Source organism: Medicago sativa, chromosome 2 (assembly GCF_051527215.1).
Source record: "Medicago sativa cultivar Bolivia chromosome 2, Bolivia_mono, whole genome shotgun sequence".
NCBI classification, from domain to species: domain Eukaryota; kingdom Viridiplantae; phylum Streptophyta; class Magnoliopsida; order Fabales; family Fabaceae; genus Medicago; species Medicago sativa.
Window position 1 is genome coordinate 82,171,308 of NC_140750.1, and position 16,677 is coordinate 82,187,984.

General features: G+C 34.2%; 2 protein-coding genes across 2 annotated transcripts; both read left to right on the plus strand.

Annotated features, from left to right (window-relative positions):
* Positions 1-426: 426 nt before the first annotated feature.
* On the plus strand, positions 427-6,606 carry LOC146951491 (signal recognition particle subunit SRP54 2-like). Its single transcript, XM_085747473.1, has 9 exons — positions 427-746; positions 834-933; positions 2,595-2,748; positions 4,428-4,578; positions 4,662-4,810; positions 5,307-5,407; positions 5,520-5,677; positions 5,846-5,960; positions 6,078-6,606. Exons 1-9 carry the CDS (start codon positions 516-518, stop codon positions 6,362-6,364), a joined length of 1,446 nt encoding a protein of 481 aa, XP_085603599.1. The 5' UTR covers positions 427-515; the 3' UTR covers positions 6,365-6,606.
* Positions 6,607-11,013: 4,407 nt separating this feature from the next.
* Positions 11,014-15,567, plus strand: LOC146951492 (VAMP-like protein YKT61). The gene is made up of 6 exons (XM_085747474.1): positions 11,014-11,397; positions 11,673-11,770; positions 12,962-13,066; positions 13,237-13,302; positions 13,909-13,995; positions 15,242-15,567. Exons 1-6 carry the CDS (start codon positions 11,205-11,207, stop codon positions 15,290-15,292), a joined length of 600 nt encoding a protein of 199 aa, XP_085603600.1. The 5' UTR covers positions 11,014-11,204; the 3' UTR covers positions 15,293-15,567.
* The last annotated feature ends 1,110 nt before the right edge of the window (positions 15,568-16,677 follow it).

A 16,677-nucleotide genomic window follows, 5' to 3' on the forward strand; every position in this document is an offset into this window, starting at 1 on the left:
AATCATTATAAAATAATCTCTAAACTATTTTATGTCAAAATCACTTTTATTTTAATTCGTAACAAATAGTTTCTTAACAACTTCTCATTTGATGTTGTTTTTAAATTATGATTTTTTTAAAATACCGTAACAAACACATGCAATCATTTTAAAAGTTATTTTTTTTTTTTTAAAATAATAATTTATTTCTTAAAAAAAAAAATATAACAAAGAGGCTCTTTATTGGTTTACGTACACTATGATGACCATAACAATTTTTTCCTTCAAAATAAAAAATGACTATAACATTTTATCAATTTGTAGAAACGGAACGAAAGTAAACAAAAATAAAATTTAGTTAATTATGAAATGAGGCCTAGAAACTTCTCCATGATTAATTATTAATAAAGAGGTTTAAATACACCCGCTTCATTCTGAAACTTGTCCATCTTTTTTGTAACAAACCAATTCGAGTTTGTTGTACGATTCCTGCTTCACACAATCAATCATCATCGAAATCTGAAAATTCCAACAAGATGGTTCTAGCGGAATTAGGAGGAAGCATTACTCGTGCTCTTCACAAAATGAACAACACAACAGTCATCGATGAGAAAGCTCTCACTGATTGTCTCAATGAGATCAATCGAGCTCTCATTCAATCTGACGTTCGATTCGAGCTTATTCGAGACATGCAGATCAATATCAAGAACATTGTTAATCTCCAACAACTCGCCGCCGGTCACAACAAACGCAAGATCATTCAACAAGTAACCAATTCTTTTTATATATATGTTTTGTTGCTTCGTTAGAAATTGCTTGCATTTTTTTTTATGCATTGTGATTTGTTCTTGTAGGCTGTGTTTGACGAACTCTGCAGAATGTTGAATCCTGGAAAGCCATCTTTTGTTCCCAAAAGAGGAAAAACAAGTGTTGTCATGTTTGTTGGTTTACAAGGTTTGTTGCTTCAAATTACATGTTAATTCAATTCAAATTTCGATTCTTTATGCTTTTGGTTTGGTATATGGCAATGGCACCACAATAAATTGTTCGAAATTAGACACATAGTCACAAAGTTATCACTATGATTTTACGTGACGACAAATAGTCATAATAATATATTCTTGGTATCATGGTGGGTATGTAAGAGTCATAGCGATCCACCAAAATTTTCCAAAAGCTACACTTTATAGCTTCTCAAAATTATGACGTGTCGCCGTGATTCTGACATACCCACCATGATATCAAACATATACTTAGTATTTTGAATTTGCTAAAGAGAGTAAAATAAAGCTTGGCCACATAGATTCAAAATATATTCAACTAGAGTTAGTAAACATTAGGAATTGGAATTCAAACTTTTGATGGGTAGCACATGTTTGCTGAAAATGTTACACCAACCCTAAACTACTAGTTTTGATAATTGTTCCTTGCAACTTTTTTCCATACCTGTGACAATAACATCAGTGAGGTTTGTTCCAAAAATGAGGCTGGTGTGCCTTCCAGCTACTGCATCTCTTCCTCTACCGTAGGATGGGAGTGGTTTGATCACAGGCCACTCATTAATATCCTAAATCATTATATATTTAATACAATAGGAATACTCATGTTAGCAATGTCACATGAAAGTGCCAAAAATGTGTCACATTATTGTACTACTCATCAAGTTAGTGTGTGGTTCGGTGATTGTTTGTTAAACATGTTTTTGAATAAATGTGATAATATAAAATTGACAGATAAAATAAATTCTAAAAAATGTAATTCAATTCTGAGATTGGGCTACAATTGATCAAAAGTGTAGGAGTTTGTATATTGCTTTCAGTAGTTAATTAACAATTTTGCTTTGATAGCTTAGTTTTCTAGTAATAGTATGAAGCAATGAACATTGTGACAAATTTGCATATCATTTGTTGGACATTTTACCTAAACTTTAACTCAAGTGAATCCCTTTAAATACGTTTGTTTCCTCTTTCATGAATTCTAGCTAAAGTACTACTAAACCAAGTAATAATAAATTGCAAGTTACTCTTATTTTACTTTGTATATTGACATTCAAGTAATGCTCGTGTATGTGACGCCAAATAGCGATGATTTACGGATAAAGCGGTGATTTTGTGGTGTCCAAAACAGAGCTTTGTAGCCCAAGCAAGATAGAACCGATTAAAGAGAGTTTTGATTTTAATTTTCTTTTTCAGAAAATCCTTAATAAGTTCCATTTATGTAATGTAATGATAAGGTATGTAGATCGGGAAAATAGTGCATTTAAGCATTCGTCGAAATTCGTTATCTAATCTGTCGTGCTAAACAAATAGCACTTCTCTTTAATTATTATGCAATGTTCGGCTGGCATAGATTATAAATTATCATGATTTCTGTCTGTAGCACTGAAAAATATGATAGCGTGTCCGGCACATGTTGTTATCGGACACAAAGACATGACACGGACGCATGTGATTACATTCAATCAAATTATTTGCGATGTTTATGTGTCAGTGCCGTGTCTTTGTCAATGCTTCATAGATCATATCTTTTTAAATGATAGGAAGAGACAAAGAGTTTTGAGCCATTTGCTAGATACTTATGTGTTATGTCATGTCTTCTCTCTGAAACGAATTCAGGCTGCGGAAAAACTACAACGTGTACAAAATATGCGCATTATTATCAGAAGAAAGGATGGAAGCCGGCTTTAGTGTGTGCAGATACATTTAGAGCTGGTGCATTTGATCAACTGAAGCAAAATGCTACTAAAACTAAGATCCCTTTTTATGGAAGGTACACGTTTGTATTTGTTAACGTTGTTTTTCTATGAGATCCCGATATAGTACTGTTGCCTGATTGATGAGGAATGACAAGGTGGAGATGGTTGAACCGTGTAGACTAATGTTTTCTTGTTTTGCATAAATGTGACCCGATAGCTACATCATGGCTGTTCATGTTAGTGGTACGGTAGAGCATCGGGTGGGTTTTGGGGTGGGGGTGGGGGTGGTGGGGGGAGGGGTCGGACTAAGAACGGCGAAGACATGTGAAACGAGTGTTCTGAAATTGGACCCAAATTCGACCGTGAATAGACATGGTTTGGACGGGTCTCCGTTACGACGAGTGAACGGGTCATCGGGTGGGTTCGGTTATTCGCAACGATCTAGAACAAGAGATGAGAGTGATGAACAGTTAAGTAAAAAACATCACAGCACCAAAAAATTAAAAAGAAAAGAAATACACAATCAAGTGAAGAGCAAGTGTGAACGTTTTTTCCTCTGTGTGTGTGATAGCCTCAAGTATAGTATTATTCTTGTAATTACAGTATAAAATAATGAGAGGTTCACGTTTTATCACCTCCACCAAAAACAAAAGTCATGTAGTGCTTAGGTGTGGTAATAATTATATATTATTAATAAAAGAATACTAATGTGCACTTCAAATTATAAAAAATTTGGTCACTTTGAGATCAGATTATGGAAGATACAAGTCTGACTTTGCAGTCTCTTGAGCCTTGTGTTCAAAATGACGTGCTTTTCAGACTAATGTACACTGTAGTTGTATATCCTTCCGCAGCATCCACAGCATTTTCTACATCTTGTGCCAAGAGCTGTGCCTGATCCCATATATTTTCAGACATAAAAAACTGTGAGTAAAGGCGACACCATATAGAAGGCTAAGGGGGCAGCAAGTAGTAAACAAACAGGGTATAACCCAGATGGTAATTGCTACGTGAAATTTCAGAATCTTGTCATAGGAAAATTAGAGTGTGTCTGGCTTTTTAATGAAAAAACTCAAATTTGACAGGACTAATGAAACACACAAATTATTAAATTTGTCCTTTTGCACGGTTCTAGTGAAAACAGATGCCAATGAAAATATTAAATTGTTAAAGAATAGAGTGTTATATCCAAAATAGGAGTTCCAAAATATGTAGAATAGGGGCCATTATAGTAGAAAGATCAAGAATAAGAAGAAATGTCAATTTGTGTGAAAAAAATACACGTAAATATGATTCTAGAAATTATTAGTCAGATGAAACCAGTCAAATTACTTTCCTAGTCTGGTTTAGAGAAATGTCTAAAATTATTAGTTCATAGTTGTAACATATATGAACCAGAAAGGACCATACCTCGACATCTACTTTTTTCCATCAATTCGCTGAACTGCTGCTTTAGGGATTTCACTTCCTTTATTAGCAACTTCATATCTGTCTTTGATTTCATCTCAAACTCATCATGATGTTTCTGCAAGTGCTTAAGTTGTTCTCTAGCCACATCTAGCTCTTGCTGCAACATTTGCTTTTCCTGAATAACGGATGCTTTTGTTGATTTCGCTAGCAACCTTTCTTTAGTTATGATTATGCAGTGCTTAATACCATTTGCTTATGGAAACTTCTCTATCAGTTGCATTGATTGTCTATGATTTCAATTATCAAGTAATTATTACTTTGCTGTTCCCTCATTCCTCTACAGCTATATGGAGTCAGATCCTGTCAAAATTGCTGTGGAAGGTGTGGAAAGATTCAAGGAAGAAAACCATGATCTTATAATTATTGATACCAGTGGGCGGCACAAACAAGAAGCATCCCTTTTTGAAGAAATGCGCCAACTTTCGGAAGCTACGGTATATCTTGTTTTTTCTATATGCATTTGATAACTATTTCCAAAAGCCAATAAATTATAATATCTTTTCTTTGCGTTGTTCAGAAACCAGATCTTGTTATATTTGTTATGGATAGCAGTATTGGTCAGGCTGCTTTTAATCAGGCCCAAGCATTCAAACAGAGTATTGCTGTTGGAGCTGTAATTATCACCAAAATGGATGGCCATGCCAAGGGTGGTGGTTCTCTTAGCGCGTAAGTGTTACTACAGGATAACTATTATATTTACTTTCAACTTTTGCAACTATAAACAAATGAACGACAGCCAATAATAGCCCAGTATCGAAGTCACAGATGCAAGTGTATTGCATTTTTGTTCATCCAAAATTTGAACTATCCCCGTTATTTCAATGCTACAATATATTTAAAATATATTTGTATCATTTAAAAGAATTAGTATTATACGGCTCTAAAATTATTGTGTTTGTAAAATCCACCTCATCTGAAGTCAGAAATTCAAAGAGATTAAAGTCAGAGATCTTAACTGCTAAAAGAAAAACTCAATTGTTGATATTACATGCATAACAAGTTATGGATGTGTTAAAATATCGGCAGTTGATCTTGCCATTGACAATTGAGATGTTCTTCTAAATTGAGTTCTGATTTTAGACGAGGCAAACTTGTATTTTTAATTTCGTATGTATGTATTATGTGCTTTGGGTACATTCTTATTAATTTTATATATGTGCAGTGTTGCAGCAACAAAGAGTCCTGTCATATTCATAGGGACTGGTGAACATACGGATCAGTTTGAAGTATTCGAAGTTCAGCCGTTTGTTAGTCGTCTATTAGGTGTGTACTTTTAAATTTCTTGTTTCTCTATTATATATCAAGGAGTAGCGGTATCTACCAAATTCCTATAAATATAGAAATTTTAATCATTGTCAAATGGCTTTTGAACTAGGCATGGGGGACTTGTCTGGGTTAATAGACAAATTTCATGGAGTTGTTCCGATGGATCAACAGGCTGATCTTGTTCAAAAACTGTCAAAAGGAAACTTCACCTTGAGGATTATGTATGAGCAATTTCAGAACACACTTAAAATGGGTCCTATGGGCGAGGTTATTACCTTATTATGTTTCGTTGACTATTTCTTTCTTTCTTTCTTGATACATATACATTTTATGTGCCATAAGATACTAGTAAGTGCTTGTTTGATTGTTTCTATATAGTAATTAACTAATAGGGGATGCTGTTTTATTTGACTGATTTTCGGTTCATATATGTAGTTTGTTTCTATGCTTCCGGGATTTAGTTCCGAGTTAATACCACAAGGCCATGAGAATGAAGGCTCGGCAAAACTTAAGCGTTACATGACAATGATGGATTCAATGACAAATGAAGGTATGCATAATGAATTGATTGTTGAAGATGCAACCTTATGCATACAATATTTATGCTCTAAATGAAATAACATATAATATATCTTCACATTTCAAACTTTAATTAATGACGTTTCAGAGTTGGATAGTTCAAACCCAAAGCTCATTAACGAATCACGTATGATGCGAATAGCTCGAGGTTCTGGTCGTCTAGTTAGGGAAGTGTTGGAGTTAATGGAAGTTTACAAACGTTTTGCAAAGGCGTTCAGTAAGCTATCTCAAAGTAGAAATCCACAGGACATGGTCAAATCCCTCCCTCCACATTTGCTGAAGCCATTTGGTGGCGTTAAAGAGTTTCAAAACATGATGAAGAAGAAGATAGGAACTACTAACGACATGATGGGAATGCTTGGTGGTGGTAGATAGTTGATTGGGCAGGACTTAATAGCGGAGGATTATTCTTAACGCCGGCTTCAAACATTTCATGACCTACGCATTGTTGAACACGTTATACAAATCAACGGTGTTGGATTTGCTGTCTGCAAAAGCCTCAATTGGTGCTGGGCTCTTTTTTGCAATGTTAATATTTATTTATTTCCTTTGTGCATATTGACTTATATAGTCTTGTACATGAGAATTTTTCATAATTGAGTAACATCGAAAACAAATGCTACATTTCTTTTCCATATAATTTTGAAGGTTTATCAAAAAAAAAAAAAAGGTAGGTGCAAGGCAAGGAAATTGTTGAATTAACCACAAGTTGACATTAATTGCGGTGGAATTTAATTCTGGTAATATTATCATTACAACATAACCATGTACCTTGTTATCACACTGTGTACTTCAATGTGCTGTCGATTGCTTGTTGAATTAGGTTTTGTTTATTACAACCCTTGTAATTTTATGGGTGGAGCATAATAGTAGAGTAAAGGAAAGTAAAAGAATAGAGAAGCAAGAATGAAAAAAGAAAGGAAAAAAAAAAACAAGACACAACAGAGAGGGAGAGGGAGGCGGGGATAAAAGAAAATGTCCCCAAACCTATCTCCCCTCAAAACAAAATCACTGTCACCAACACTTTCAAGACAACTTTTCAGTTCTGAAAACAAAGTAAGATCTCAATTTATAAAACAAACAAGCTATACAACCCAACTGGTTAATTAACAAGTAGTTCCGACATCTAAATATTAATATATCATCCATTGAATGTATAACAACTGATTTGAACTAAGTCAACCATTTTTTTTAACATCTAACAAATTTTATTTATTAGGTGACGAAAAGTACAAGTGGTACTAAACTCAACAATGTGATGAAGAACAAGTAGTAGTCAACTTAACCCCCCAAAGACTTAACCAAAGTTCGTCCTCCAATTAAACGTGTCCAAAAGGTTCTCTCATAATACAATATAGAGGGATACCATACCACTCATAATACAAACACATAGACCCTCATTCCCCCCGAAAAGTCATAACCAAGGTACAACCTTTTAATTGATTCTAATACTTCCCCCACACATGAAGCTGTAGATTCAAAGATCTTTTCATTCCTTGCTTTCTAAATCGATCAGCATCACATAATGAAGACCAACATGACAAGCATTTACATTGTTATAGCAAAAGTTGTCAGATTATAATTGTTCAAATAACATAATGAAAACAAAAAAGACCAACATCACATAATGAAGTCACAAATCACAACTTTATTTCATTCTCAAATAAAATTTACTACCATTAAGTAAAGTTCAATTTGCCTTTCTCATCAAAACTAGCCCAAAAGCACACTACCAATTTTTTACTGCTAGCTAATCACAGATTCACAATAGTTAGAAGTAACCCCAAATATCAACCTTCTGTGTTGTATTCTCCTGCAGGCTCGTACGTATGGCAGCTCTCAGGTGCTTCCATTTTTCCAGTAAGATAGTCACTGCTCCCTGCAAATATTAATATGCGGTGCAACAAAAAAATTTATTGTCAAATTTTATGATAAAGAGAGGCTCAAATACTCGAGTATGAAGGTCTCTTTGCCCAGGGCCACCTCTGAGCATAGACAGGAGGGGCAGTCGCCCAGGGCACTATTTTTTTTAGGGACACCAAAATTATTACATTTACTTGGTAGTTAGTACCATAAGATGTTCATTTTTTGAGAGGAATTAGAGTACTATGTAGTCGTAGTACTATAAATTCTTTTGAAAATATATGTTTAAAGAACCTTGATTATGAATGAATATTTTGCAGGAAAAAGTGCAAGAAAAATCACATTTGAATAATTAAAAAGACATAACTTTATTGATTCACATAAGCTGAAGTTCAATGTTCTAGTAATTCGACAAGCAAAAGGGAAAATAACAATATTCATCAAAACATGGATGCACATGTGTGGTTTGCACAACTATGCTAATGCAAATTATATCATGGGGAGCTATATAAAAGAATGATATAATACATGAGGGAAATGTTCAAATATGTGAAGGTAATATGGAATTGCTTGTCTATTGTAGGACATGGAAGAAAACTCTCTCACACTTTATATATTTTCTTTTGTTTAATCCCATCCTTTTAAAGTGTTATGACTTAAGAGGTGTTTGTAGGACATGGAATTGCTTATATCTCAATATTTCATAAGCTCGCTAGTTTTTAGTTTTCCATAGAACATTCAAAAACTTGTAAAAATTTCTTTGGATGTCAAAACTATGAACAATTTCTTAATTGACATGTTCTGATAAGTAGAAACTAATCTAAATTGGGCCAAAGTTCATAACAAGACTCCACATGATTGACTCATTCATTAAGCTTGAGAAAAACATCATGGTAGCCTGATAAGCTTGGGACAAATTGAGTAAATAATCCTTTTAGTCCTTGAATGTGTCAAACACTATCAGTAGAGTCTTTGAACTTATTAAAATTTCAAAAATAGGCATCTCTCAATGTCTCTTTCTCCAGTGAATTTGATCTTGAAATGTGTCTTTTGTTAGTTAGTTTAATCTTCGAGAGGAATATTCTGTAATACAGTTTAAATCACCAACTATCTTCTTTATCTTTTCCGTGCTTGACACCCCGTCTCAACTTCAAATATTCGCTCCATAGTTTGAAGTTGCACAAGTGTTGGTGTCCAATGCTGCCTCCACCTTGATTGGTTGATCAATGGGTCACAATACATACCCAACCTAGTAGACCATGACAATGAAAACAAAACATCAATTTATTTGTCATCATTAAATGTTGATTATAATTTATCTAATCTACTTTAATAAATATTTCATAGAGGCCAAGCCTAGGTCGCAACGACAAGGTTGGTGCCTTGTGATGCAGAGATCATAGATTCAAATCTTGGAAACACTTTATTTTTCTATAAAGCTACGTGCATCAAACCTTCTTAGACCTCACTTAATAAGAGCCTTGTGAACGGGAGGGGATTGTCTCCCGTGAGTTTTTCTCCTGTATTCTCCTATGAACAAATCCCTGCCCTTCATTCAGTTTAATGACAAATCAATGGCCATAAATAAAAACTCTTAAATGGTGTGTCCTTTTGGTGAACAAGTCTGGTTTTGGGTCAGTTTTCTCCTTTTCTTCTTCATTTTTATCCACCACCAGCACCATTCATCACAAACAAACCAACTGCTAATAATCCAATCACTGTCGAAATTGATTTGCTAATAATTTTCACTAGTTGATTGACAAACGTAGAAATTGAAAGTTGGACAAAAACTTTTGCAAAATCATAACTTCTATTGCAGATTTACAGGCAGGGTCTTAATATAATACCAAGATCTCTCTCAAAAACACTATGTTAAATGCTTAAAAATTCTTCAGTCCAGGCGTGTAAAGATGTTCCATACACTCTTTTTCTATCTTTTTGCTACAAAATTTCTCCTATTTATTTTATTACTCCCTCCGTTCCTTTTTAAGTGTCACTTTTGGAGAAATTTTTTGTTCCTATTTAACTGTCACTTTCAAAGTTCAATGCAACAATAAATGTTGTTTTACCAACATTACCCTTAGTTATTTATTGTGGAGAGAGAAATATATGAAATAAGATATTAAATGACTAAGGCTATTATAGTAAAAGTATAGATTATTGTATAAGAAAAAGTAACATTTATTGAGTGTCTTGGTTTGTGTAAAATGTTAAAAAATGACACTTAAAAAGGAACGGAGGTAGTATATGACTACTGAAATAACAACAAGATTGCAAATTGCAATGACAATAGCAGCGTTAAGGATTGGAACTGATGTATGATTAATGGTGGTACTAGAATCACCGACTGCAATGGAGCATGACGGCGACGACGACGACGACGGAAGAGTTAAAGACGGCAATAGCGACGGAAACAGAAGAGTTAAAGACGGCGACGCCAACAAGTGCACCTGATGACCACTAATGGAGCAACATAGATGGAGTTTGGTTGTCGTTAGAAGAAGATGAAGCAGTGTGTATATCTAGCTAGGACAGAAGCAAATGACGTGAATAGGGAATGAAAGGAGTTGACCCAAAACGATACACCATTTAAGAGTTTTTATTTATGGCCATTGATTTGTCATTAAACTGAATAAAGGGCAGAGATTTGCTCACAGGAGACAACAGGAGAAAAACTTACGGGAGACAATCCTCTCCCGTAAGAGAAGAACTGGCCTTCCATTTAATAAATTTTAGAGTAATGATATTTGAACAACTATTTTGGTACAATTTTTTGTACAACTTTTCTCATTGGTCAAAAACAATGGAGAGAGAAAAAGGATGAGAGAGAATAAGAAGATAATGTAAGTATGAGAGAGAAAATTGTACAAAAATTGTACAAAAATGGTTGTAGAAATAACATTTCTCTAAATGTTAATAATAAGAACACTGTCAATTTACCCTTAAAAAAAAAAAAAAAAAAAGAACTGTCAATTTAGTTAGTCTGAGTTAAAGTGGCATACAACTGTAAATCAGTTTTACACTATCGTTCGATAAGAATTATTCACAATTTTGCCACTTATGTGGTGGCATCTGTGCAGTGCAGTTTCTAATCTAACGGCTGAGAAACAAGAAAGAGAAAATTAATAATATATGATATGCGCTCACTCTCGAAGAGAGAGAAAGCCTCCGAAAACGACGATCTCATCTCCTCCTTCAACCACCGCCGCAACATTCAATTTCATAATAATCTCCTTTACCGATTCTCCAAATCATAATTTCCTTACCTCTTTCATACCAAATTCATCTTGATCTCGTTCCATCGCTATTTCAGCACCATCTCATTTCTGTTTTTTTTTTTTTTTTATTTTCAATGAAGATCACGGCTCTGTTGGTGCTAAAATCCACCGGCGACGGTTCAGAATCGGTGTTTCTCGCAAACGCTTCCGATGTGAGTCACTTCGGTTACTTTCAACGATCCAGCGTTAAAGAGTTCATCGTTTTCGTAGGTCGTACTGTAGCTAATCGTACTCCTCAGGGTCAGCGTCAATCCGTTCAGCACGAAGGTTTCTTTAATTTAATTTCACGCCAATCATGCTTTTTCAGTTTTTTCTTTCCATTTGAATCGGGTTCATACTTTCTACTTTACGTTTTTTTATTCTTTTTCGTTCGTAATTAAGCATTGTAATAGAAAAAATTACTGATTATGTGTTTTTATGTCTGGTGAATCACTGTTATCGAAATTAATTATGATGAGTTGGATTTATATACCAAATACACGGACACATACGCCTTTAATAATAATTTGAGAAAATGCCATAATTCAATATATTTTTTGTAGAATACAAGGTACATGCGTACAACAGAAATGGACTTTGTGCAGTGGGATTTATGGATGATCACTATCCAGTTCGTAGTGCATTTTCTCTTCTCAATCAGGTGAGACTGAGAATGTGTATTTGTTCAGTGTTGTATTTATTATTTCTAGTATGTTATGTTTCGAGCAACCTTGTGCTAAGCTTTTTAGGTGTTTTTCTGTTTTCGGTCGCGGTTATAAGACTGATTTTCTTTCTATTATCTCAGTGCGGACTATTAACTACATCAATATCGTCCCATGTTTCACTTGAAAAAAGTACATCTGTCGAAATTTAATTCATTTAATTTTATTTTTCCGTTACTTAGCCGGCCCCACTTAGTGGGATAAAGCTTGGTTGTTGTTATTTTTCCTTTACTTGCTTTGTCCAACAATTTTGATTGGATTTGCCGGGCATTTCACGTTTAGGTGTTGACTCTTTCTTGATGCAAGTTACCTTACCAATCACCATGGTGTACTTTGTTGTACCACATCATAAAATATTTCAACAAATACTGCGTAGTGAGATATGGTCAGACGACTGAGTAACTTTTTATACAATTTATGCCTCTGGTATTGCTGAGGATACTTTTAACTGTGTATTGACACACTTTAGGTCGGCCCCTCTGCTCGGCTTGAATAAGCTGGTCCAAGTCCAACATGATTTTTGGATACCGAAGATTTGAGATCCTAAACTAATGTCTTATTAGTAATTTAATTTATGGAGATCTTGAGACTTGCTGTCTTTGTTTTCCATTTTGTCATGGATTATTGTCTTGCTATCATACTAACCCAATCTTGTCTAACTTCCTCGTGAATATGCTCGCAAAAGTAACTGTCAAATCAACGATGACCAATTTTTAGATTTTAACTGCTGAGGTCAAGGTTTTATGTTTGAGTTCTATAACTTCTATCTAGTACCAATATGAATATGTTGGATTAATTCTGAATCCAATGAAATCATTGAAACAATTGGTTGGTTTGGTAAGAATGACATGACACTGCTCAATTAGCATAGCGTTATTGATGTTGTTTTTCGCCCGTGGCTTGCCACCATGTCTGTATGTGATATATCATTGGACTTTATACTTTATATCCTTCAATTTTGATAACTTGATCTCATGTCCAAACATCTGTTTTCCTCCATTTGTCTTTATATGTCGAAGCAACTCTGCCTACGGCTTTAAGTTCCCGTATGTTTGGGTGGCGGATAAGAATATCTGATGCATGTTATTTAATTGGTTTACTAGATGGTAATAAAATATGATGTCCTGCAGGTGCTGGATGAGTATATTAAAAGTTTTGGTGAATCGTGGAGAAGCACTCAGGAAGACAATACTCAACCATGGCCCTATTTGAATGAAGCTCTCACAAAATTCCAGGCATGTAAATGCCTCTTCATTATATTGACTTTAGCTAGAGCAATTGTTGAATTTACATTAATGAAGTGTATAATATTCACAAGTGCTTTGAATAATTTTTTTTTCTGACAACCTTTCACATGATAACTTTTCACTCAAACCCCCATTCTATGTTCCTGTCAAATCTCCAGGACCCTGCAGAGGCTGATAAGTTGTTGAAAATCCAGAGGGAGTTGGACGAAACAAAAATCATCCTTGTAAGTGTTTAGCATGCATGACATTGTATTGCAACGCAGTATGTGGGTTCCCTGCATCTTTTGTCTTCTAAATTTACTGAAGTTAACAATTGGTAGTTTTCTAAATGAAAATTTTGTTTGTTTGAGATTCGGCATTGGTTTCCAAATAGATATATCTTTAGATGAAAATGTCAGTGTCATGCAACCCAAGCATCATTCAAGAGCCAAATATAACGGACTATTGCAAATTTATCCTTTCATAGCTCCGTGATGTGATGTCGTAGATTTTGATGATGTCTGTCAGTTGGTTAACAATGATTCAGTTGTTGTTGTTGTTATTGTTATTATTATTTTTGAAATATGTTTGTGTTTTTTATTAATGTACATATACTTGGTCATATGTTTGTGTTTCTTATTAATGTACGTTTACTTGGTCATATTAAACTTAATTTGGTTTTCTCGATCTAGTATTTTTATGGTGCTTGGGCTTTTCTCATTTCCTTCTCACTTTATTGGTTTTGTGTTTGGTACTCTGCACGATTTTCTGGTGTGTAGATTTTTAAGAACCACATTACACACAAATGATCTAGTGTTTATCAACATATGATGATTTTCTGTTGTAAACAGCACAAGACCATTGATAGTGTTCTTGCACGAGGGGAGAAGCTGGACAGTTTAGTTGAGAAAAGTTCTGATCTGAGTGCAGCATCGCAGGTAAGTAATACAGCTCCTGTTTTATGACTTTGCCTATGGGATTTACTATGAATGCGTATGTGTACATTCAAGCATCTGTTATTTCTCCAACTCTTTTTTTTCGTTACTAAAGCTTTGGTGTACGTGGTTATGGTATTCATTAAGCACGTATAATGAATATTGTATTCCGTTAAGTGATTAATCATTAATGACATTGCTGATTATGTTTTTGGCAATGCTTTTATTTAAGTGATCACCGGAAAAAAAAATCATATTAAGAGCGTACAACATGCAAATTTAAGAGTTCTTCCATTTTTTTTTTAGTTAGACTTTGTGCTATTTGTCTTTCCGAGTCTATCTACATCAGAATGTGTTCTCATATAAACTGGTAATAATATATTAACTCTTAAGGATACAGGGTTATAAATGTTGCCCAGGAGTCAAGAGACTTAAGACTATGCATTCTTGTTTCAAACTAATTGTCTTATGAGGAATGTACTGATAGGACTAATTCCTATCTAAACAAGGGTGAATGCATTGTTAATGAAAACTGGAAGGGAGTGTTGATCCCTTAACTATCCCAAAAATGAGAACCCTATCCCTCCAATTTGCCCTGTACATGGTAATTCTGCTCCTAAAACGGAGTATTGATCCACATATCCCGAGCGTAAGAGTTTGGCCCCCTTCCTATTTATTATCAATAGACTCCATAAACCTATCAATACCACCTGCCTGAAAACCATCTTGAAATGCAATGCTTCAAGGGACTTAAGGCAATGTCACCAACATTGATTATCAGGTAGCTCAATTTCGCTGAATGATTTCTTTAGTTGAGCCAATTGCTCCTTCAGTGTCAACTCTTGATTCTTCAGCAGCAACACATACTTCTTTAGAGTGAAATCATTAGAAACCAGCCAACCACACAAGCTTTTAGTGTGCATTACTAATGCTGTACAGGAATTGAAATTCATTATTTGGTCCTTGCTTTTATTGCCTTTTGGTTATATTATAAGGTTTTCTATCATTATTTATGCATCTAATGATTTCAAACTTTTCTTTTTCAATATTTATTTTGGTATTTAATTATTTCAGTTTTGGTTGCTAAATCATTGATTCTATTTATTAGATAAAGAAGTATGATTTATATTGAATACCATAGTTGGTTGCATTTCAAGAAGATGAATTCTGAGTTAACTATTAATTGAAATTTGCTTCCCACTTACTTCGCTGAGCTGACACAATTATATGATTTTGGCATTTCAAACAGATGTTCTACAAACAAGCCAAAAAAACCAACCAGTGCTGTACAATATTGTAAGCTTTAAAGACAGTCAGTATTATGCGAGCTCGTCTGAATCCTGTTCCGACATTGATGTTGTTGGATAGGGTGAAAATTGCTTCATATGTCTATATCACTCTACATTGTTTATTTTGTGAAATTCTGTGATCTACCCGATATATGTATTGCAGACGGGAACGAAATATTGGCCAAAGGTCAGACCATGTTGGCAAATTAACATTCTCATTTACCTTGTTTGAGATGCTTACTAAGATAAATTATAGTGCTTTGCATATATAATTGTTTTTATGAAACCATTTTAAGTTATTTTGTATTGGATATTGTCACGTGCGCTCATCTATCATGTTGTCTGTGATGATTATATAAGCTTACATGGAAGTGGAGTCTCAATTTTTTTCCTCATGTTTTCCCAATTTTCATATCCCAACTCTTAAATATGACTTTTCTTCCCTTTTTACAATTTCCAATTTTCATGTTCTCACATTATTTCCTCGAGTTTTTTTTTTTTCTATTCTTTTTCACTTGGGAGAATCCTAATCCACGAACTAGGTTTTGCAAGACCGAAGTCTAATAAGTAAGGGCTCTTACATAATAGCAAACCCACTTGCCATGTCACCACTCCTCCAATGCATAGTGAACTAAAAACTATTGTATTTATATGAAACCTGTCAGTAGATGACTTGCGCTAAAGATGCTTACATAATTTCCATTAGTACACCAGAGATTCCTACTTTTGTTTTTGTTTTATTCTAAATATATTTCGTATAATAAATAGCACCAGCAACCACCATTATATATGTTTTTGTTTTCCTCAAAAGTGGGTTCATATTTCTACTCTATTTAGCAAATTAAAAAAGTATCAGCCAAACAAAAATATACTTCCTCCTATAAGCAACTTTTTTTTTTATTATTTATTATAATGTCATTATTCATTTATTATCTCATTTCATATTTTTTTCTCCGCAATAATTAATTAAGGATAATATTAGTAAAACAACATTTAAAAAGGCATTGAATTTTGATAGTGACAAATTAAATAGAAACAAAAAACTCTAAATAAGACACTTAAAAAGTAACTGAGGGAGTACTATTCAAATTGTACCAATGGCGTTGCTTCTACGGACAACGAGACAATCCAAAGTTCAAATCTCAAATAAGAGTATTGTTCAATAGGCTTCAAATATGATTGCAATCAATTGATGAAACCTTAAACATGTCGTGCCCATAAAACCTGCGCCCCGCGCTAGAATTTTCATCTGTCCTAGTTGTTGTAAGTGGAGAGATTCCAACCCACCCAAGCATTCATATCGTCGGCTTCTAGAAATTGTTCCATGGTTGGCGCTTGAGTAATGTCACATTTCAAATATTTTTAGAATTTAGGAATTTCTGAAATTAGGGTTTGT

Coding starts and splice junctions, on each gene's coding strand:
- LOC146951491 (XM_085747473.1), top strand. CDS start 516: ATGGTTCTAGCGGAATTAGGAGGAAGCATTACTCGTGCTCTTCACAAA. Junction 747..833: donor AACGCAAGATCATTCAACAA/GTAACCAATTCT, acceptor TTGTTCTTGTAG/GCTGTGTTTGACGAACTCTG. Junction 934..2,594: donor CATGTTTGTTGGTTTACAAG/GTTTGTTGCTTC, acceptor AAACGAATTCAG/GCTGCGGAAAAACTACAACG.
- LOC146951492 (XM_085747474.1), top strand. CDS start 11,205: ATGAAGATCACGGCTCTGTTGGTGCTAAAATCCACCGGCGACGGTTCA. Junction 13,303..13,908: donor ACGAAACAAAAATCATCCTT/GTAAGTGTTTAG, acceptor TGTTGTAAACAG/CACAAGACCATTGATAGTGT. Junction 13,996..15,241: donor ATCTGAGTGCAGCATCGCAG/GTAAGTAATACA, acceptor CATTTCAAACAG/ATGTTCTACAAACAAGCCAA.